Source organism: Pongo abelii, chromosome 15 (genome assembly GCF_028885655.2).
Source record: "Pongo abelii isolate AG06213 chromosome 15, NHGRI_mPonAbe1-v2.0_pri, whole genome shotgun sequence".
Classification (NCBI taxonomy): domain Eukaryota; kingdom Metazoa; phylum Chordata; class Mammalia; order Primates; family Hominidae; genus Pongo; species Pongo abelii.
In genome coordinates, this window is record NC_072000.2 from 41,416,050 (window position 1) to 41,439,485 (window position 23,436).

A 23,436-nucleotide genomic window follows, 5' to 3' on the forward strand; every position below is an offset into this window, starting at 1 on the left:
TTGATAGCCTACTAGGAGAAGGGTAAAACTGGGATGTTCAGTTGATAGCCTGGGGTGTAGTCAACTCCTGCCTTCTTCTCACTGCCTCAAGTTCATGTCCTCTTTAACCTCTTGCATGGCATTTTTTTTCTCACATTATGTTTACTTCCTTAATTCTCCATTGTAATTCCTCTGGTGGCTGGTATTGTAGAGGGTGTAAATTAAACTTGAAAGGCACATTGACCTCATTTTTTTAGTACTGTAAGGAGGCTACATCTTTAAAAACAGTCTTTTGCTTTCCTAAACTTGAGGGAGATTCTTCATACAGTGTTACCATTTTATTAAATGAAAAGGAGAACTTGCGCATAAAATTAGCATGTAATTTTGTTTTGATAACAAATAGTAGTTTTGTATGTGGCTGAGTTGATTTACTGATTAGAAAGATGATTGTATTTCTGTAATTAAAAAAATCACTCTTTTAAAAACTAGATCAGCATCTCATGGAATACTTCCGGGACAGAAGAAATATTTGTTCAAAGTTCCATTATATGAACGTCAAATACGGAGTCCCAGTTTACCTTTGTATTTAAATTTTGAAAAATTCGTCCAAGCTAAGGGAGGAATTCCAGAAAATATTGATCCTCGGACATGGGCTCTTGATAGGCTCCTTGAGTACAAAGATGCGTGCACACCTGTAAAAGAGAAAGATGATAAAATATCAGTTCCTAAAGACCCACCTGAAAGAGTGAAAGAACCACCAAAACTAAAATTAAATAATTATGTGGAGTCTGATCTTCCACAAGAGGTCGTTAAATATTATGAATCTGAAGTGAAGATTTTGACTGAAGAAATAAATGATAAGACAAAATATCCTGCATTTGCATATTGTAGGCGTGGAGCTATTTATAGGAAACTGGGAAAGTTGCAGAGTGCCATGAATGATCTGCAGAGAGTAAGTTTTATTTAACCAAAATAGTAATATTCACCATTTACACTTGCTTTTAATTGTATAGTAATTTTTGCTGAAATTTTGAACAATGAATGTTTATAGTATAGCATGTGGAATTATTATAACAGTATAATTATTTGCATTTTCAAATAATTAATATTGAAAACATGGTTTTTGTTTGTCAGATTGGAAGGTTTTATTTTATGTTACGTACATACAAAGCCACTGGGGTCAATCGTGTTTTAAAAATTTATTTGATAGGATATCCTCCTTTAACAAATCAACTTTAACTGAATTTTTACATATATTTTCTAGGTAATGCTCTTGGAACCATTGTTTCTCAATGCCTATTGGCACCGACATTTAATTTATCTTTTCCAAGACAAAATTAATGAAGCTTTGGATGACTTGAATTATATACATAAATATAATAAAAATAATACAGGTGGGTTGTCTGTAGAGACAGTTATATTACCTACATTTTGACCTCAGCCTTTGTCATTTATTGGTACTATAAGGATACATAAATCAGTAGATATATGTCCTGAAAATGACTTTCCTCAATTAAATTTTTTTACTCTTGTTATTGTAAATCCAGGGCTCATACAATCCAATAGTGTTTTAAAAATACTTACCCTGGTTTGAAAGGTTATTGTCCTTGGTATATATTGCAGTAAGTTGGTTCCTTACTGCTCATCTCACAACGAAAGAATATGAATTTAAAATAGTTATAGAAGTAATTTACAAATCACTCTTTGATTTGTGTGATTTGATCACATCTCTCTGAGTTAGAGTTATTGTGTGCCTAGGATTACTTGGTTGTATGAAATCTATATCTTTGCTCTTATGTACTATCCTCCAACCAACTTGAAGCACTAGACATGGAACTTTCTAGGAATGTGAAAATGTGATATTCACCTTTGTATCCCCAGCACCTACAACATACCCATAAAATAAAACATGAGCTTAATAAATGATTTTTGACCTGTGTTGATCTCTGCTAAAAGTCCATTAAGTTTTGTGTGATCACAACCTAACTTTTTACTATGATGATTAAAGGATTATGAAAAAACATTTTAAACATATGGAAAGGTAAAAGGTAATTTTTGTTACTTCAAATTGAAAGTACCTTTAACCACAAATGAACATTTATCCAGCCTTTGAGAACAAATTTGGCATTGTCAAAATAAAAATTAAATGAAATGGGCCCAGGCATAGTGGCTTACGCCTATAATCCCAGCACTTTGGGAGGCTGAGGTGGGCAGATGACATGAGCCCAGAAGTTTGAGACCAGCCTGGGCAACATGGTGAACCCCTGTGTCTATAAAAAAAAAAATACAAAAATTAGCTGGGTGTGGTGGCATGCATCTGTAGTCCCAGCTATTTAGGAGGCTGATGTGGGAGGATTGCTTGAGCCCTGGAGGTCGAGGCTGCAGTGAGCCATGATTGTACCACTGCACTCCAGCCTTGGTGAGAGAAGGAGATCCTGCCTAAAAAAATAAAATAAAATAGAATAAAATAAGCTAAACTAATAGTTAAGAAAGTGTAATAGAGAAAAATTATTTTGACTACATTTGTGGAGGGAGAGGGATTAATCTTTTAAAATTTTCCTAGGAATGAAAGGATTATAACTCCAAATTTTATCTTTTTAATTTTCTTTAGAGGCATATTTGTCAAAGGCAGAAATTTACAGGGGAAAAAAAGACATAACTTTGGCAATTCTAAACTATACCCAGGCAATTAAATGCAGGCCCACAGATGCTGATATCTATTTCAGGAGGGGTGAGATGTATGAAATAGCAAACAAAGTACTGGCCATTGATGACTTTTCGAAAGTAAGCTTTATCACATATAATTCTACCATTTATATAGTTTAGATTGCGATATCCTCATGCAAATAGTACAGCAAGTTTTTGAAGGTCTTTTTGTGTATATTATATAATCAAAATTGATTCATTACAGGTTTGGAGCTAGAGTTTTCATTACTGGAATTAATATTAACACTATGTTAATTATTATTTTTTAAATGGTGAATGAACGAATTTACATCAGAATTGAGTGTGGAGGCATGAGATAACGTGTAGCGGGCCCAGCTTTTCCAGCTGCCTCCTCTGGAGCCATGCTACGGTGGTTAAAGAAGCCTTTGAAAATTGCTTCTTACCTTTAAACATTAAAGAAAAGTATTTTCTACTTTTTAACTCTTGAATAGCTGATTCTTTTCTGCAGGGAACCTATCTGCTCTCAAAGAAGCTGTGCTTACTGGTTCGTTCATACGTTCATTCATTCATTCCCTTGCTTGAAAATATTTATTTACTATTATAAATTATGATATTAAGGCATTGTTACAAATTATGGTAAGTACTATGAAGGAAATGAGGATGGTGAGAGAGTAACTTATGTTTAGGAGATACCAGAGAATTGAGGAAATGAACTTTTTTTTTTTTTTTTTTTTTTTTTTTAATGAGGCGGAGTCTCGCTCTGTCGCCCAGGCTGGAGTGCAGTGGCGCGATCTCGGCTCACTGCATGCTCCGCCTCCCGGGTTCACGCCATTCTCCTGCCTCAGCCTCCCAAGCAGCTGGGGATACAGGCCCCCGCCACTACGCCCGGCTAATTTTTTTTGTATTTTTAGTAGAGACGGGGTTTCACTGTGTTAGCCAGTATGGTCTCGATCTCCTGACCTCGTGATCCGCCCACCTTGGCCTCCCAAAGTGGTGGGATTACAGGCGTGAGCCACTGCGCCCGGCCAGGGAATGAACTTTTAACTGAACCATAGTCAAGGCAAAATATTCCCCTGATGGCAGTACAATTCTAACTCTCATCTCCTGACTTTAAACTCCAAATTCTTACTCCTTACTGCAATTAAGAATTTAGAAGCAATTATTCAAATTATTTAAATAATTTAACTTTCCGTTTTCCCAACTGCCCTATTTATGAATCCATGACATCCACTTGACATTTTTTTGCTTGAGAATATTATATATTTTGTTAACTTCTGGTCTAGAAATGACCAAAAAGCTCTTTTGAAGATGCTGAAATTGTTAGATTATCTATTCTCTTCGTTTCCCCTATCCTGCACCAATAGTTTAGAAATAGATTAATGCAGTACATTGAGGTCAAATTTTGAAATCTTTAGGATTTTTTTTTATTTTAAAAATATTTGGTCACCTCCTTTGTGCTTCAGTTCTTTTCTACTAACAATAGTGAAGAGCTTTATGATTGATATATGATTTAGTCTGTTCCCTCTATTGCTTTGTATGTCAATGTAAAATGAATGAGCCATACCAATAATAATTCAATTCTCTTCCCCATTTTAATGGCTAGATTAATCTATATTTTATGTGATTTAATCAGCCTTGATGTAGTCTCATATGTTACATCTTTAATTAGGATAAAATGCTGAGATAGATCCAATGAACTCCACTGTAGTTGAACAATTCACTTATGAATTTTTATCAGCAAATTTTCAGTGGGCAGAAGCCTGCGCTTCCTGTATATGCCGGGTTTTTTTTCTCTTAAAAAATACTCCCTCTCTAGAATTTGATGATGGAAAAAATCTAAAGATAGCTACAACTCTGAAAATTTTGACATCTTCAGATGGTTTGCTTTTATTAACCCGACGTTAAAAACATAGTTTTAGATCACTTATGTGATTATATACTTCATTTTTTTTCATTTTGTGATGTTTATGTACCTCCCCCTGTCCCTGTAGTGTATTTTTTATGATCCCAAAAGAACAGATGCATTATTGAAACGTGGGCTGTTTTATTATGAAAATGAAAACTGGTTTGCAGCCATAGAGGATTTTACAGCCTTGTTAAATATAGATCACCAAAATTCTCAAGCAAGGTAAGAATGATTTTAGATGTCGTTTTTAAAATTATTACTATTATTTGAAATACATTTTCAGAACAAAAAATTGCTTGAAATATATTAGACAGCTCTTTAAAAACAATGAATCAATTTTTAGTGCCATCAGTAAATGAAAAATCCTTGCCTACACCCTAATGGTGTCGGTAATTTAACAGGCGTAAATGACAATTTAAAATTGTTTCATTTGCATTTCCTAAATACTAGTTACATTATCAATTTCTAAAGCATTGCCTACCACCTTGCATCTCTTCTTCATATCCTTTGTACTTTGAGCACAGAAAACTATTCATACAGTTTCTTGCAGTATCTTTTGTTTACTTTTAGAGACGGAGTCTCACACTATCACCCTGTCTACGGTGCAGTGACGCAGTCATGGCTCACTGCAGCCTCAACCTCCTGGGCTCATGCGATCCTCCCACCTCTTCCTCACAAGTAGCTAAGACTACAAGGCTGTGCTGCCACAGCCAGTTAATTTTTCAATTTTTTTTCAATTTTTTTTTTTTTTGTAGAAATGGGATCTTGCTTTGTTGTCTAGGTTGTTTTTGAACTCCTGGCTTCAAGGGATATACTATCTTATTGTATTGTATATTAAACTTTGTGCATTGTACAGTTTTCATTTGTACATAGCATAGTTTTCATTTTGTTGCTTTTCTTTTAATCTAAATTTTGTTTTGAAGTGGTTTAAAATATGTATATAATCACGTCTACTGATCTTTTCACTTGCAGTTTTTAATTGTAAATCATTTTTTAAAATATTATTTTATTTTAGTTTAAGTTCTGGGATACACGTGCAGAACGTCCAGGTTTGTTAGATACATATGTGCCATGGTGGTTTGCTGTACCCATCAACCTGTCATCTAGGTTTTAAGGCCTGCATGCATTAGGAATTTGTCCTGATGCTCTCCCTCCCCTTGCCCCCGACCCCCGACAGGCCCTGGTGTGTGATGTTCCCCTCCCTGTGTCCATGTATTCTCATAGTTCAGTTCCCACTTATGAGTGAGAACATCCGGTGTTTGGTTTTCTGTTCCTGTGTTAATTTGCTGAGAATGATGGTTTCCAGCTTCATCCATGTGCAAAGGACATGAACTCATTCTTATCTTTTTCTTTCTTTTTTTTTTTTTTTTTTGAGACAGAGTTTTGCTCTTGTCACCCAGGCTGGAGTGCGATGGCATAGTCTCGGCTCACTGCAACCTCTGCCTCCTGGGTTCAAGCGATTTTCCTGCCTCAGCTTCCCGAGTAGTTGGGATTACAGGCATCTGCCACCACACCTGGCTAATTCTTGTATTTTTAGTAGAGACAGAGTTTTACCATGTTGGCCAGGCTGGTCTCAAACTTCTGACCTTAGGTGATCCACCCACCTTGGTCTCCCAAAGTGCTGGGATTACAGGCATGAGCCACCATGCCCGGCCTGGACTCCTTCTTTTTTATGGCTGCATAGTATTCCATGGTGTATATGTGCCACATTTTCTTTATAAGTCTATAATTGATGGGCATTTGGGTTGGTTCCAAGTCTTTGCTATTGTAAATATTGCTGCAGTAAACATACATGTGCATGTGTCATTATAGTAGAAAGATTTATAATCCTTTGGGTATATACCCTGTAATGGGATTGCTGTATCAAATTGTATTTCTGGTTCTAGATCCTTGAGGAATTGCCACACTATCTTCCACAATGGTTGAACTAATTTACACTCCCACCAACAGTGTAAAAGCGTTCCTACTTCTCCACACCCTCTCCAGCATCTGTTGTTACCTGACTTTTTATCAACATTCTAACTGGCATGAGATGATATCTCATTGTGGTTTTGATTTGCATTGATGAGCTTTTTTTCATATGTTTGTTGGCTTCATAAATGTCTTTTGAAAAGTGTATGTTCACATTCTTTGCCCACTTTTTGATGGTTTTTTTTTCTTGTAAATTGGTTTAAGTTCCTTGTAGATTCTGGATATTAGACCTTTGTCAGATGAATAGATTGCAAAAATTTTCTTCCATTCTGCAGGTTGCCTGTTCATTCTGATGATAGTTTTGTTTGCTGCACAGAAGCTCTTTAGTTTAATTAGATCCCATTTATCTATTTTAGCTTTTGTTGCCATTGCTTTTGGTGTTTTAGACATGAAGTCTTTGCCCATGCCTATGTGCTGAATGGCATTGCCTAAGTTTTTTTTATAGGTTTTTATGGTTTTAGGTTTTATGTTTAAATCTTTATTCCATCTTGAGTTAATTTTTGTATAAGGTGTAAGGAAGGGGTCCAGTTTCTGTTTTCTTCATATGGCTAGCCAGTTTCCCCAGCACCATTTATTAAATAGGGAATCCTTTCCCTGTTGCTTTTTATGTATATATGTGTGGTGTTATTTCTGAGGCCTCTGTTCTGTTCCATTGGTCTGTATATCTGTTTTGATACCAGAACCATGCTGTTTTGGTTACTGTAGCCTTGTAGTATAGTTTGAAGTTAGGTAGTGTGATGCTTCCAGTTTTGTTCTTTTTGCTTAGGATTGTCTTGGCTATATGGGCTCTTCTGTGGTTCCATATGAACTTTGAAGTAGTTGTTTCTAATTCTGTGAAGAAAGTCAGTGGTAGCTCAATGGGAATAACATTGAATCTACAAATTACTTTGGGCAGTATGGCCATTTTCACGATAATGATTCTTCCTATCCGTGAGCATGGAATGTTTTGCCATTTGTTTGTCTCCTTTCTTATTTCCTTGAGCAGTGGTTTGTACTCCTTGAAGAGGTCCTTCATGTCCCTTGTAAGTTGTATTCTTAGATATTTTATTCTCTTTGTAGCAATTGTGAATGGGAGTTCACTCATGATTTGGCTCTCTGTTCGTCTATTATTGGTGTATAGGAATGCTTGTGATTTTTGCACATTGATTTTGTATCCTAAGACTGCTGAAGTTGCTTATCAGCTTAAGGAGATTTGGGGCTGAGATGATGGGGTTTTCTAAATATACAATCATGTCATCTGCAAACAGAGATAATTTGACTTCTTCTCTTCCTATTTGAATACGCTTTATTTCTTTCTCTTGCCTGATTTCACTGGCCAGAACTTCCAATACTATGTTGAATAGGAGTGGTGAGAGAGGCATCCTTGTCTTGTGCCAGTTTTCAAAGGGAATGCTTCCAGCATTTGGCCATTCTGTGTGATGTATATTATGGGTTTGTCATAAATAGCTCTTATTATTTTGAGATACATTCCATCAATACCTAGTTTATTGACAGTTTCTAGCATGAAAGGGTGTTGAATTTTATTGAAGGCTTTTTCTGCATCTATTGAGATAATCATATGATTTTTGTTATTGGTTCTATTTATGTGATGGATTATGTTTATTTATTTGTGTATGTTGAACCAGCCTTGCATCCCAGGGATGAAGCCGACTCAGTCATGGTGGATAAGCTTTCTGATGTGCTGTTGGATTTGGTTTGCCAGTATTTTATTGAGGATTTTCACATCGATGTTCATCAGTGATATTGGCCTGAAATTTTTTTGTTGTTGTTGTGTCTCTGCCAGGTTTTGGTATCAGCACGATACCATCCTCATAAAATGAGTTACAGAGGAGTCCCTCTTTTTCTATTGTTTGGAACAGTTTCAGAAGGAATGGTACTAGCTTCTCTTTGTACCTCTGGTAGAATTCATCTGTGAATCTGCCTGGTCCTTGACGTTTTTTGGTTGGCAGGCTATTAATTACTGCCTCAATTTCAGAACTTGTTATTGGTCTATTCAGGGATTCAACTTCTTCCTAGTTTAGTCTTGGGAGGGTGTATGTGTCCAGGAATTTATCCATTTCTTCTAGATTTTCTAGTTTATTTGTGCGGAGGTGTTTGTAGTATTCTCTGATGGTAGTTTGTATTTCTGTGGGATCAGTGGTCATATCCCCTTTATCATTTTTTATTGTGTCTATTTGATTCTTCTCTCTTTTCTTCTTTATTTTAATTAATTAATTTATTTATTTATTTATTTATTTTTCTTGAGACGGAATCTTGCTCTATCACCCAGGCTGGAGTGCGGTGGCTCAATCTTGGCTCACTGCAAGCTCTGCCTCCCAGGTTCACGCCATTCTCCTGCTTCAGCCTCCTGAGTAGCTGGGACTACAGGTGTCTGCCACCACACCTGGCTAATTTTTTATTTTTATTTTTTGTATTTTTAATAGAGACGGGGTTTCACCGTGTTAGTCAGGATGGTCTCGATCTCCTGACCTTGTGATCTACCCACCTTGGCCTCCCAAAGTGCTGGGATTACAGGCATGAGCCACTGTGCCTGGCCTTCTTCTTTATTAATCTAGCTAGAGATCCATCTATTAGTTAATCTTAAAAAAAACAACTCCTGGATTCATTGATTATTTGAAGAGTTTTTCATGTCTCTACCTCCTTCAGTTCTGCTCTGATCTTATTTATTTCTTGTCTTCTGCTAGCTTTTGAATTTGTTTGCTCTTGCTTCTCCAGTTCTTTTAATTGTGATATTAGGGTATCGATTTTAGATCGTTCCTGCTTTCTCTTGTGGGCATTTAGTGCTATAAATTTCCCTCTTAACACTGCTTTAGCTGTGTCCCAGAGATTCTGGTATGTTGCGTCTTTGTTCTCATTGCTTTCAAAGAACTTATTTATTTCTGTCTTAATTTCGTTATTTACCCAGTAGTCATTCAGGAGCTGGTTGTTCAGTTTCCATGTAATTATGCGGTTTTAACTGAGTTTCTTAATCCTGAGTTCTAATTTGATTGCACTGTGGCCTGAGAGACTGTTTGTTATGATTTCCATTATTTTGCATTTGCTGAGGAGTGTTTTACTTCCAATTATGTGGTCAATTTTAGAATAAGTGCGATGTGGTGCTGAGAATAATGTATATTCTGTTGATTTGGGGTGGAGAGTTCTGTAGGTGTCTATTAGGTCCACTTGGCCCAGAGATGAGTTCAAGTCCTGAATATCCTTGTCAATTTTCTGTCTCATTGATGTGTCTAATATTGACAATGGAATGACAAAGTCTCCCACTATTATTGTATAGGAGTCTAAGTCACTTTGTAGGTCTCTAAGAACTTGCTTTATGAATCTGGGTGCTCCTGTATTGTATTGGGTGCATATATATTTAGGATAGTTAGTTCTTCTTGTTGAAGTGATCCCTTTACCATTATGTAACGGCCTTCTTTGTCTTTTTTGATCTTTGTTTATTTAAAGTCTGTTCTATCAGAGACTAAGATTGTAACCCCTGCTTTTTTTTCGCTTTCCATTTGCTTGGTAGTTCTTTCTCCATCCCTTTATTTTGAGCCTATGTGTATCTTTGCAAGAGAGATCAGTCTCCTGAATGTAGCACACCGATGGGTCTTGACTCTTTATCCAATTTGCATGTCTGTATCTTTTAATTTGGGCATTTAGTCCATTTACATTTAAGGTTAATATTGTTTTGTGTGAATTTTAACCTGTCATGATGCTGGCTGGTTATTTTATACATTAGTTGATGCAGTTTCTTCATAGCGTCATTGGTCTTTATATTTTGGTGTGTTTTTGCAGTGGTTGGTACCAGTTTTTCCTTTCCATATTTAGTGCTTCCTTCAGGAGCTCTTGTAAGGCAGGCCTGGTGGTGACAAAATCCATCACCATTTGTTTGTCTGGAAAGGATTTTATTTCTCCTTCACTTATGAAGCTTAGTTTGGCTGGATATGAAATTCTGGGTTGAAAATTCTTTTCTGCTGGGTGCTCACGCCTGTAATCCCAGCACTTTGGGAGGCCAAGGTGGGCAGATCATGAGATCAGGAGATTGAGACCATCCTGGCTAACACGGTGAAACTCTGTCTCTACTAAAAATTAGCCAGGCGTGGTAGCATATGCCTATAGTCCCAGGTACTCAGGAGGCTGAGGCAGGAGAATCGCTTGTACCTGGGAGGTGGAGGTTGCAATGAGCTGAGATCGCACCACTATACTACAGCCTGAGCGAAAGAGCCAGACTCCATCTTAAAAAAAAAAAGAAAAAAAAGAAAGTTCTTTTCTTTAAGAATGTTGAATATTGCCTCCCCAGTGTCTTCTGGCTTGTAGGGTTTCTGCAGAGAAATCCACTGTTAGTCTGATGGGCTTCCCTTTGTGGGTAACCTGACCTTTCTCTTTGGCTGCCCTTAACATTTTTTCCTTTGTTTCAGCTTTGGAGAATCTGACCATTATGTGTCTTGGGATTGCTCTTCTCGAGGAGTATCTTAGTGGTGTTCTCTGTATTTCCCGAATTTGAATGTTGGCCTGTTTCGCTAGGTTGCGGTTCTCCTGGATAACATCCTGAAGTGTGTTTTCCAACTTGGTTCCATTCTCCCTGTCACTTTCAGGTATACCAATCAATCGTAGGTTTCGTCATTTCACATAGTCCCATATTTCTTGGAGGCTTTGTTCATTCCTTTTCATTCTTTCTTCTCTAATCTTGTCTTCACACCTTACTTCATTAAGTTTATCTTCAATGTCTGATATCCTTTTTTCTACTTGATTGATTTGGCTATTGATACTTGTGTATGCTTCACGAAGTTCTTCTCCTGTGTTTTTCAGCTCCATCAGGTCATTTATCTTCTTCTCGAAATTGGTTATTCTAGTTAGCAGTTCCTGTTAACTTGTTATCAAGGTGTTTAGCTTCCTTGCATTGGGTTAGAATATGCTCCTTTAGCTCAGAGGAGCTTGTTATTACCCACCTTCCAAAGCCGACTTCTGTCAATTCATCAATCTCATTCTCTATCCAGTTTTGTGCCCTCGCTGGAGAGGAGTTGCAATCATTTGGAGAAGAGGCATTCTGGTTTTTGGAATTTTCAGCTTTTTTGCACTGGTTCTTCCTCATGTTCGTGGATTTATCTATCTTTGATCTCTGAGGCTGATGACCTTTGGATGGGGTTTTTGTGTGGGTGTCCTTTTTGTTGATGTTGATGTTGTTGCTTTCTGTTTGTTAGTTTTTCTTCTAAGAGTCAGGCCCCTGTTCTGTAGATCTGCTGCAGTTTGCTAGAGGTTCACTTCAGACCCTGTTTGCCTGGGTATCACCAGTGGAGGCTGCTGAAAAGCGAAGTTTGCTTCCTGCTCCTTCCTCAGGAAGCTTTGTCCCAGAGGGGCACCGGCCTGATTCCAGCCAGAGCTCTCCTGTATGAGGTGTCTGTCGACCCCTGTTGGGAGGTCTCTCCCAGACAGGAGGCACAGGGGTCAGGGACCCACTTGAGGAGGCAGTCTGTCCCTTAGCAGAGCTCGAGTGCTGTGCTGTTAGAATATTCCTTGTCAGGATCAGCTGCTCTCTTCAGAGCCAGCAGGCAGGAACGTTTAAGTCCACTGAAGCTGCACCCACAGCTGCCCCTTTCCTCAGGTGCTCTGTCCCAGGGAGATGGGAGTTTTATCTATAAGCCCCTAACTGGGACTGCTGCCTTTCTTTCAGAGATGCCCTGCCCAGTAAGGAGGAATCTAGAGAGGCAGTCTGGCCACAGCCGCTTTGCCGTACTGTGGTGAATTCCCCCCAGTCCAAACCTCCCTGGCCTCCTTAGCACTATCAGGGGAAAACCACCTACTCAAGCCTCTGTAATGATGGATGCCCCTCCCCACACCAAGTTAGATCATCCCAGGTCGACTTCAGACTGCTGCCCTGGCAGCTTGAATTTCAAGCCAGTGGTTCTTAGCTTGCTGGGCTCTGTGGGAGTGGGACCTGCTGAGTGAGACCACTTGGCTTCCTGGCTTCAGCCCCCTTTCCAGGGGAGTAAACAGTTCTGTCTCACTGGAGTTCCAGGTGCCACTGGGGTACAAAAAATAACTCCTGCAGCTAGCTCGGTGTCTGCCCAAACAGCCACCCAGTTTTGTGCTTGAAACCCAGGGTCCTGGTGGTGTAGGCACACAGGGAATCTCCTGATCTGCAGATTGCAATAACCATGGGAAAAGTGTAGTATCTAGGCTGGATAGCATAGTCCCTCATGGCTTCCCTTGGTTGGGGAGGGAGGTCCCTGGCTCCTTGCACTTCCCAGGTGAGACAGCACCCCACCCTCCTTCTGCTTGTCTTCTGTTGGCTGCACCCACTGCCTAACCAGTCCCAATGAGATGAACTGGTACCTCAGTGGGAAATGCAGAAATCACCCACCTTCTGCGTGGGTCTTGCTGGGAGCTACAGACCAGAACTCTTCCTATGCGGCCATCTTGCTGGATCTCCTTAAATCATTTTTAAAGTAAAATAAAGCTTATATCCAGAAAAGTGTACAAAATGGAAATGTATAGCATAATGACTTATCATAATGTCAATACCCACATAACCATCATCAGGTCATTTCCAACAATCTAGAAACCCCCTCATGCCTTTGTCTTTCCTGGGGGAAGACAACCACTGTCTATTTTAATCACTTCCTTATAGTTCTTTATAGTTGCCTCAAATAAGTATGTGTTCGTAAACATTCTTAGTTTAATTTTGCCTATTTTTTGAACTTTATATAAATTGAATTATATGATAGTATTCTTTTATGTCTAGCTTCTTTCTGTGAGTATTATGTGCTATTGCATGTGGCTCTAGATTCCTCACTTCATATTTATGGGATACAAAGTGATGTTATGATACATGTATACAATCTGTGATGATTTAATTGAGCTTATTAACATATCCATCACCTCAAATACTTACCATTTTTTCCTCCTGTCTAACTGAAACATTGTACTCTTTGACCAACAATTCCCCATTTTTCGTAACACCCAACCTCTAATAACCAGTATTATGCTACTCTCTGCCTCTATATATTTGTTTTAGATTCCACATATAAAGAAGAACATTTGGTATTTTTCTCTGCCTGGCTTATTTCGCTTAACATAATGTCTTCCAAGTTAATTCGTATTGTTGTAAGTGGTGGGATTTCCCTTTTTTTTAAGAAAAGGCTGAATAGTATTTAATTGTGTATATAAAACACATTTTCTTTGCTTATTCATCTGTTGATAGACACTTAGCTTGATTTCTTATCTTGGCTATTGTGAATAATGCTATAAGAAATGTGGAGTACAGATGTCTCTTTGACATACTGATTTAAAATACTTTGGATATATACCCAGAAGTGGATTGCTGGACCATATGGTGACTCTATTTTTAGTTTTTAAGGCACCGCCATACTGTTTTTCATAATGGCTGTATTAACTTAAAATCCCACCAACAGTGTACAAGAGTTCCCTTTTCTCAAAATCCTCGCCAAATTTATCTTTCATCTTTTGATAATAGTGTGAAGTGATAGCTCATTGTGGTTTTAATTTTTCATTTCCCTAATGATGTTGAGCATTTTTTCATATACCTGTTGGTCATTTATATGTCTTCTTTTGAGAAATATGTACTCAGGTCCTTTGCCCATTTTTTAATTGGGTTGTTTTCTCCCATTCTGAAGGTTGCTTCTTCGCTTTAATTGTTTCCTTTGCTGTGCAGAAGCTTTTTAGTTTGATGTAATGCCACTTGTGTATTTTTGCTTTTGTTTTCATTCAATTTATGTGGTATATTACATTGATTTATTTACATATGTTGAGCCACCCTTGTGTTTCTAGGATAAACCCCCTTGATCATAGTGTGTCTTTCTTTTTCTTTTTCTTTTCTTTTCTTTTTTTTTTTTTTTTTTGAGACGGAGTCTCGCTCGTCGCCCAGGCAGGCTGGAGTGCAGCGGTGCCATCTCGGCTCACTGCAAGCTCCGCCTCCTGGATTCACGCCATTCTCCTGCCTCAGCCTCCCGAGTAGCTGGGACTACAGACGCCCACCACCACGCCTGCCTAATTTTTTTCTATGTTTTTAGAAGAGATGGGGTTTCACTGTGTAAGCCAGGATGGTCTCGATCTCCTGACTTCATGATCCACCTGCCTCGGCCTTCCAAAGTGCTGGGATTACAGACGTGAGCCACCGCACCCGGCCCTGTATCTTTCTTTTAATATACTGTTGCATTCAATTTGCTCATATTTATTGATGATTTTTGCATCTATATTGGTAAGGGACATTGGTGTGTGTTTGTGCTGTCTTTGTCTGGCTTTAATAACAGGGTAATGCTGCTTTAATAAAGTGAATGAGAAAGTATTTTCTCTTTATTTGTAGGGAGATTTTGAGAATGCTTGGTGTTAATTTTTCAGACACTTGGTAGAATTTACTGTTGACATGTTCTTGTCCTTGGCTTTTCTATGTTTTTTGATACTTCTTCACTTGATATGGTCTATTCAGGCTTTCTGTTTCTTCTTGAGTTGGTTTTGGAAGTTTGGGTATTTCTAGGAATTTCTTCGTTTCTTCTAAGTTCTTCCAATTTGTTAGCATGCAATTGTTCATAGTATTCTTTTACATAATACTACTTTTTATTTCTTCAACGGTAGTAGCAATGTTCCCACTTTCATTTCTTATTTTAGTAATTTGAGTCATCTTTTCTTCTCAGTCGGTCTAGCTAAGAAATTGTCAATTTTGTTAATATTTAAAAACACCAACATTTGGCTTTGTTGATTCTATTGTTTTCATATTCTCTATTTCATTTATCTTTGCTCTAATCTTTATTATTTCCTTCCTTCTGCTTGCTTTAGGTTTAGTTTTCTCTTATTTTTCTAGGCCTATTAAGGCAGAAAGTAAGATTACTGGCTTGAGATCTTTCTTCTTATTTAATGTATGCATTTATAGCCATACATTTCTCATTGCTTTGCTGCATCTCCTAAGTTTTGGTATGAAAAGTAATACAACTTTTTCATTTGTCTCAAAGTATTTTTTAATTTCCTTTGTAATTTTCCCTTTGACCTATCTGCCATTTAATTTCCACATACTTGTGAATTTCCCAAATTTTCTTCTGTTATTGTTTTCTAGTTTTATCCATTGTAGTTAGAAAATATACTTTGTATGATCCATCTTTAAAATTTACTGGGACTTGCGTTATGGCCTAACATATGGTGTGTCCTAAGAATGTTCCAAGTTTGCTTGAGAAGAATTTGTACTCAGCTGTTGTTAGATGAAGTGTTCTATATATATTTGTTAGGTCTAGTTAGTTTATGCTATTGTTCAAGTCCTCTGTTTCATTGTTGAACTTCTGTCTAGTTGTTCTATTCATAATTGAAAGTGAGGTATTGAAGTCTCCAACTATTATTATAGAATTATTTATTTCTCCCTTCAATTCTGTTAGTCTTTGCTGCATATATTTTGGGGCTCTGTTTTTGACTGTGTTTATAATTGTCATATCTTCCTGATTGATTGACTCTTTCATCAATATGTAATGGTCTTCTTTGTCCCTTGTAATAATTATTGCCTTAAAATCTATTTTGTCTGATATTAGCAAAGCTACTCCCACTCTCTTTTGGTTAATATTTGTGTGGAATACCTTTTCCCATCCTTTCACTTTCAACCGATTTGTATCTTTGATCTGAATTGAATTTTTTTCCTAGATATCATGTAGCTATATTATGGTTTGTAAAAATTCATTTTCCCAATATCTTCCTTTAGATTAGACAATTTAACCTATTTACATTTAATGCAATTAATGCTAAGGAAGAGCTAACTCTGCCATTTTGCTATTTGTTTTTCATATGTATATTTTTATATAGTATTTTGTATATTTTATGTATTATATTGTATATTGTATTTATATTTTTTATATTGTATATTTTTTGTTTTTCAATTTCTCCATAATTGCTTTACTTTTTAATTGATTTTTTCTACCATTTTGATTTCCTTCTCATTTCTTCTACTGTATAATTTTTAGTTATTGTCTTTGTGATTACCTTTGAATAATGATGTTAATTTATAATAATGTAGTTTGAATTAATATCAACTTAGTTTCAACAGTCTACAAAAATTTTGTGCCTGTATAAGTTTGTCCCCAACTTGATGTTGTTATTGTTGCAAATTACGTCTTTATAAACATTTAAAAAAATTTTTTTAGAGACAGGATCTCACTCTGTGCCCCAGGCTGGAATATAGTGGTGCAATCACAGCTCACTACAGTCTTGAACTCCTAGGCTCAAGTGATCCTCCCACCTCAGACTCCCAGGTAGCTAGGACTATAGGTGCACACCACCACACCTAATTTTTTTTTTTTTTTTTTTTAGAGAGGCACAAAATTTAAATAAAAAAAAATTTGTAGCCCAGGTTAGTTTCAAACGCTTTGCCTCAAGCAATCCCCCCACTTTGTGATCCTAAAGTGCTGGGATTACAGACATGAGCCACTGCACCCTGCCACAAATTACATCCTTATACATTGTATGCCCAGTGACATAGACTTATTATTGTTTTATGCATTTGTCTTTTATGTCACATAGAACAAAAAGAGTAATTAGAAACCAAAAGTACTATGCTACTGGCTTTTAAATTTACCTATTCATTACTTTTGTTGGTGTTCTTTACCTTGTTGTATGGTTTCAAGTTTCCATCTAGTGTCTTTCATGTCAGCCTTAGGGACTCCTTTCAGCCTTTTTTGTAAAATAGGTTTACTAGCAATGGACTTCTTCAGGTTTCATTTACTCGGAAATGCTTTGATTTCTCCTTAATTTTTGAAGGCTAGTTTGCCAGGTATGGAATTCTTGCTTGATTTTTTCTTAAAGCAATTTAAATATGTTACCTACTGCCTTCTGATCTCTGTGATTTCTAATAAGAAATTGGATTAGTCTTATTGAAGATCCTTTGTATATGATGAGTCACATCTCTCTTGGTGTTTTCTATATTCTCTCCCACACCATCCCCCAAGATTTTCCTTGTCTTTGGTTGTTGACAGATTGATCATAGTGTGTCTCTATGTGAATCTCTTTGAGTTCATCCTAATTGGAGTCCTTGAACTTCTTGGATTAATACATTCATTTCTTTCATCAAATTTGGGAAGTTTTCAACCATCCATTTTAAAAATGTTATTTCTGCTCCTTTCTTTTTCTCTTCCTTCTGGAACTCACAACATATGCATATGTTGGTTGTTTCTTTTTTTAACTTTTATTTTAGGTTCAGAGGTACATATGCACACTTATGATATAGGTAAATTTGTGTCACAGGGGTTTGGTTTACAAATTATTTCATCACCAAGGTGATAAGCACAGTAACCAATAGGTAGTTTTTTGTTCCTTAGCCTCCCTCTCTCTACTCTCAAGTAGGACCCCGTGTCTGTTGTTCCCTTATTTGTGTCCATGTGTTCTCAATATCTAGCTCCTACTTATAAGTGAGAACATGCAGTATTTGGTTTTCTGTTCCTGCATTAGTTTGCTTCGGATAATATCCTCCAGTTTTATTCATGTCACTGCAAAGGACATGATCTTGTTCTTTTTTATGGCTGCATAGTGTTCCATGGTGTATATGTACCACATTTTCTTTACTCAATCTGTCATTGATGGGCATTTAGATTGATTCCATGTCTTTGTTATTGTGAGAAGTGCTTCAGTGAACATACACATGCATGTGTCTTTATGGTACAATGATTTATATTTCTTTGGGTATATACCCAGTAATGTGATTGCTGGGTTGAATGCTAATTCTGCTTTGAGTTCCTTGAGAAATCATCAAACTACTTTCCACAATGGCTTAACTAGTTTACATCCCCACTAGCAGTGTATAAGCATTCCCTTTTCTTGGCAGCCTCACCAAGAAAATGTCATTTTAATAATAGCCATTCTGACTGGTGTGAAACAGTATATCATTGTGGTTTTGATTTGCATTTCTCTAATGATTAGTGATATTGAGCATTTTTTCATATGCTTATTGGCTGCATGTATGTCTTCTATTGAAAAGTGTCTGTTCATGTCCTTGGCCCACTTTTTAATGCTATTGTGTGTGGGGTTTTTTTGTTTGTTTGTTTGTTCATTAGTTTTTAAGTTCCTTATAGATTCTGGATATTAGACCTTTGTCAGATACATAGTTTGCAAATATTTTCTCCCATTCAGTAGGTTGTCTGTTTATTCTGTTGATAGTTCCTTTTGATGTGCAGAAGCTCTTTAGTTTCATTAGGTCCCATTTGTCAACTTTGTTTTTGTTGCAATTTGCTTCTGGCATTTTCATCATGAAATCCTTGCTAGGTCCTGTGTCCAGAATGGTATTTACTAGGTTATCATGCAGAGGTTTTATAGTTTCAGATTTTGCATTTAAGTTTTTATCTTGAGTTAATTCTTGTATATACTGTAAGGTAGGGGTTTCAATCTTCTACATATGGCTAGCCAGTCATCCCAGCACCATTTATTAAACAGGGAGTCCTTTTCCCATTGCTTGTTTTTGTCAACTTTGTCCAACATCAGATGGTTGTAGGTGTGTGGTATTATTTCTGGGCTTTTTATTCTGTTCCATTGGTTTATGTGTCTGTTTTTGTACCAGTACCGTGCTGTTTTGGTTGCTGTAGCCTTGTAGTATAGTTTGAAAATGGGTAATGTAATGCCTCCAGCTTTGTTCCTTTTGCTTAGAATTGCCTTGGCTTTTTGGGCTCTTTTTTGGTTCCATATGAATTTTAAAATGGCTTTTTCTGATTCTGTGAAGAATCTCATTGGTAATTTGATAGGAATATTATTGAATGTGTAAATTGCGTTGGGCAGTATGACCATTTTAACAATGTTGATTCTTTCTATCCATGAGCATGGAATGTTTTTTTCATTTGTTTGTGGTCATCTCTGATTCCTTTGAGCAGTGTTTTGTAATTCTCATTGTAGAGATCTTTCACCTCCCTAAGTTAGCTATATTCCTAGGTGTTGTATTCTTATTGTGGCTATTGTGAATGGGATTGCATTCTTGATTTGGCTTTCAGTTTGGATATTCTTGGTATAGAGGAATGTTACTGCTTTTGTGTACATTGATTTTGTATCCTGAAACTTTTCTGAAGTTGTTTATTAGATCAATGAAATTTTGGGCAGAAACTATGGGGGTTTTCTAGGTATATGATCATATCATCTGGAAATAGGGATAGTTTGACTTCTTCTCATCCTATTTGGATTCCTACTTTTTTTTTCTCTTGCCTGATTACTGTGGCCAGGACTTCCAGTACTATGGTCAATAGGAGTGGTGAGAGAGGGCATACTTGTCTTTTTCTGGCTTTCAAGGGGAATGCTACCAGCTTCTGCCCATCCAATTTGATGTTGGGTATAGGTTTGTCATCAATGGCTCTTGTGATTTTTAAGCATGTTCTTTCAATTTCAAATTTTTAAAGGGTTTTTAACATGAAGGTTTCTGCATCTATTGAGTTAATCATCTGGTTTTTGTTTTTAGCTCCGTTTATGTGATGAATCACATTTATCGATTTGCACGTGTGTAAACAACCTTGCATCTCAGGGATAAAGCCTACTTGCTCATGGTGGATTAGCTTTTTGACTTGCTGCTGGATTTGGTTTGGTAGTATTTTGCTGAGGATTTTTGCATCTATGTTCATCAAGGGTGTTGGCCTGAAGTTTTCATTTTTGTGTTTGTCTGTCACAGGTTTTGACATCAGGATAATGCTGGCCACGTAAAATGAGTTAGGAAGAGGCTCCTCCTGTTCAATATCTTTGTAATAGTTTCAGTAGAAATGGTACCAGCTCTTCTTTACACATCTGGTAGAATTTGGCTCTGAATCTCTCTGGTTCTGGGCTTTTTCTTGTTTGTAGGCTTTTTATTACTGATTCAATTTTGGAATTTGTTATTGGACTATTCAGGGTCAATTTATTCCTATTTCAGTTTAGGGAGGGTATATGTTTCCAGGAATTTATTCATTTCCTTTATGTTTTCTAGCTTGTGTGCATAGTGTTCATAGTAGTCTCAGAGGGTTTTTGTTTTTCTGTGAGGTCAGTGATGACACCCCTTTGTCATTTTTGATTGTGTCTGTTTGGATCTTCTTTTTTTGTAATTTATTAGCCTAGCTAGTGGTCTATCTTATTAATTCAAAAACATTAATGTTCAAAAACATAACTACTGGATTTGTTGATCTTTTATATGGCTTTTCACATCTCAATTCCCTTCAGTTCAGCTCTGATTTTGGTTATTTCTTGTCTTCTGCTATCTTTCAGGTTGGTTTGCTCTTGATTCTTTAGTTCCTCTAGTTGTGATGGTAGGTTGTTAATTTGGCATCTTCCTAAGTTTCTAATGTGGGCATTTAGTGCTATAAACTTTCCTCTTAACACTGCTTTAGCTGTATCCCAGAGATTCTGGTATGTCGTATCTCCGTTTCCATTAGTTGCATAGAATTGTTTGATTTCTGTCTTAATTTCATTATTTATCCAAAAGTCATTCAGGAGTAGGTTCTTAAATTTCCATATAATTTTGTGGCTTTTGAGCAATTTTCTTAGTATTGATTTATATTTTTACTGTGCTGTGGTCCAAGAGTGTGGTTGGTATGGTGGAGAGTTCTGTAGATATCTGTTAGGTCTATTTGGTCAAATGTCAGGTCCAATTCCTGAATATCTTTGTTAGTTTTCTACCTCAGTGACTTGTTAATACTGTCAGTGGGGTGTTGAAATCTCCCACTATTATCTTGTGGTTATCTAAGTCTCTTCATAGGTCTCTAAGAACTTGCTTTATGAATCTACGTCTCCTGTGTTGGATGCATATATATTTAGGATAGTTAGATCTTCTTGTTGGATTGAACCCTTTACCATTATGTAATGCCCTTCTTTGTCTTTTTTGATGTTTGTTGGTTTAAAGTCTGTTTTGTTTTAAATTAAAATAGCATCTCCACCTTTTTTTCTGATTTTGATTGGCTTGGTAGGTTTTTCTCCATACCTTTACTTTGAGCTGATGGATGTCATTGCATTTGGTGTACCACTGGATCTTGATTCTTTATTCATCTTGCCACTGTATGCCTTTTCATTGGGGCATTTAGCCCGTTTACATTCAAGGTTAGTGTTGATATGTGTGTATTTGATCCTGTTATAATGTTGCCAGGTGGTTATTAAGCATACTTGTTTGTGTGGTTGCTTTATAGTGTCATTGGTCTGTGTACTTAAGTGTGTTTTTGTAGTGGCTTGTAATGGTCTTTCCTTTCCATATTTAGCATTCCCTTCAGGACCTCTTTCTTGTAAGACAGGTCTGGTGGTAATGAATTCCCTTATCATTTGCTTGTTTGAAAAGGATCTTATTTCTCCTTTACTTATGAATGTTAGTTTGATTTGATATGAAATTCTGGGTTGGAAATTCTTTTCTTTAAGAATGCTGAATATGGGCTGAGGATGGATCACCTGAGGTGATCACCAGAGGTCAGGAGTTCGAGACCAGCCTGGCCAATGTGGTGAAACCCCGTCTCTACCAAAAAATACACAACTTAGCCGGACGGGGTGACTATAATGTCAGCTACTGGGGAGGCTGAGGCAGGAGAATCACTTAAACCTGGGTTGGGGGGGCGGGCGGAGGTTGCAGTGAGCCGAGATGGCGCCATTTAACTCTAGCCTGGGCGGAAGAGCGAAACTCCATCTCAAAAAAAAAAAATTGCTGAATATGGGCTCTCAATCTCTTCTGGCTTCTAGGGTTTATGCTAAAAGGTCTGCTGTTAGCCTAATGAGTTTCCCTTTGTAGGTGACCTGTCCTTTCTCATTAGCTACCTTTAGCATTTTTTTCTGTCATTTAGACCTGGGAGAATCTGATGACTATGTGTCTTGGGGATGGTCTTTTTGTGTAGTATTTTGCAGGGGTTCTCTGCATTTCTTGAATTTGAATGTTGGCCTTTCTAGCAAAGTTGGGGAGATTTTCATGGATGATACACTGAAATAAATTTTCCAAGTTCCTTGCTTTCTCTCCCTTTCTTTCAGGAATGCCAATGAATCATAGATTTGGTTTATGTACATAATCCCATATTTCTTGGAAGTTTTGTTCATTCTTCTTTATTGTTTTTTCTTTATTTTTGTCTGACTGAGTTATTTCAGGGAACTGGTCTTTGAACTCTGAGATTTTTTTACTCAGCTTGGTCTATTCTGCTGTTAATACTTGCAATTGTATTCTGAAATTCTTAAAGTGATTTTTTTCAGCTCCATCAGTTCAGTTTGGTTCATTATTAAAATGACCATTTCATCTTTTATCTGCTGTATCATTTTATTGTATTCCTTAGAATCCTTGGTTTGGGTTTCAACTTTCACCTGAATCTCAATGATCTTTGTTCCTATTCATTTTCTGAATTCTGTTTCTGTGATTTCAGCCATTTCAGCCTGGTTAAGAACCATTGCTGGGGAGTGAATGCAGTAATTTGGAGGTAAGAAGACACTGGGTTTTTGAGTTGCCAGAGTCCTTGTGCTGGTTCTTTCTCATCTTTTTGGGCTGAAGTTCCTTCAGTCTTTGAAATTTGTCTCCTTCGTGTAGGTTTTTTTTTTTTTGATGCTTTTATCTTCTTTGAAGTTTTTGGGGGTTTGATTGTGGTATAAGGTGGGTGCAGTTGACTGGTTTTGTTTCTGGAAGATTACAGGGGCCTAAGTCTTAGCTCAGCACTCCTGGGCTGCATGTTCTAACTCTGGGGGAGTGGTATTAGGTTTCTTTGTTCTCTGGCCCCTTAAGTTGGGAACCTGCTGTGCTGGAGGGGCCAAGGTGTTCCCAGACCACTGGCTACAACACTATGATGGGTGGTGCCAGCCAATGTGCTTCATTGGGTGGTGGCAGCAGGATCTGTGCTCCTTTGCACATGCCAGCAGCAGTGGCAGTACAGTGGGGTGCATGCTTATCAGCTGGGGTGGTTTGCTGGTGGGCATAGGATGTCAGTCTCTGTGTGGGTGTTCACAGTGACTGCGGTGGCAGCATTGGGGGTGACAGGGACACTGGTATCCATTCA

General features: G+C 37.4%; 1 protein-coding gene across 1 annotated transcript in view; it reads left to right on the top strand.

Annotated features, from left to right (window-relative positions):
- The window catches only part of TTC6 (tetratricopeptide repeat domain 6), a 227,296-nt gene that overhangs the window by 140,147 nt on the left and 63,713 nt on the right, over nt 1-23,436 (top strand). The window contains exons 12-15 of the mRNA XM_054530057.2: nt 469-931; nt 1,244-1,373; nt 2,591-2,763; nt 4,638-4,774. Of these exons, the coding sequence (XP_054386032.2) occupies nt 469-931; nt 1,244-1,373; nt 2,591-2,763; nt 4,638-4,774 (903 nt within the window). The remainder of the gene's footprint in view (nt 1-468; nt 932-1,243; nt 1,374-2,590; nt 2,764-4,637; nt 4,775-23,436) is intronic.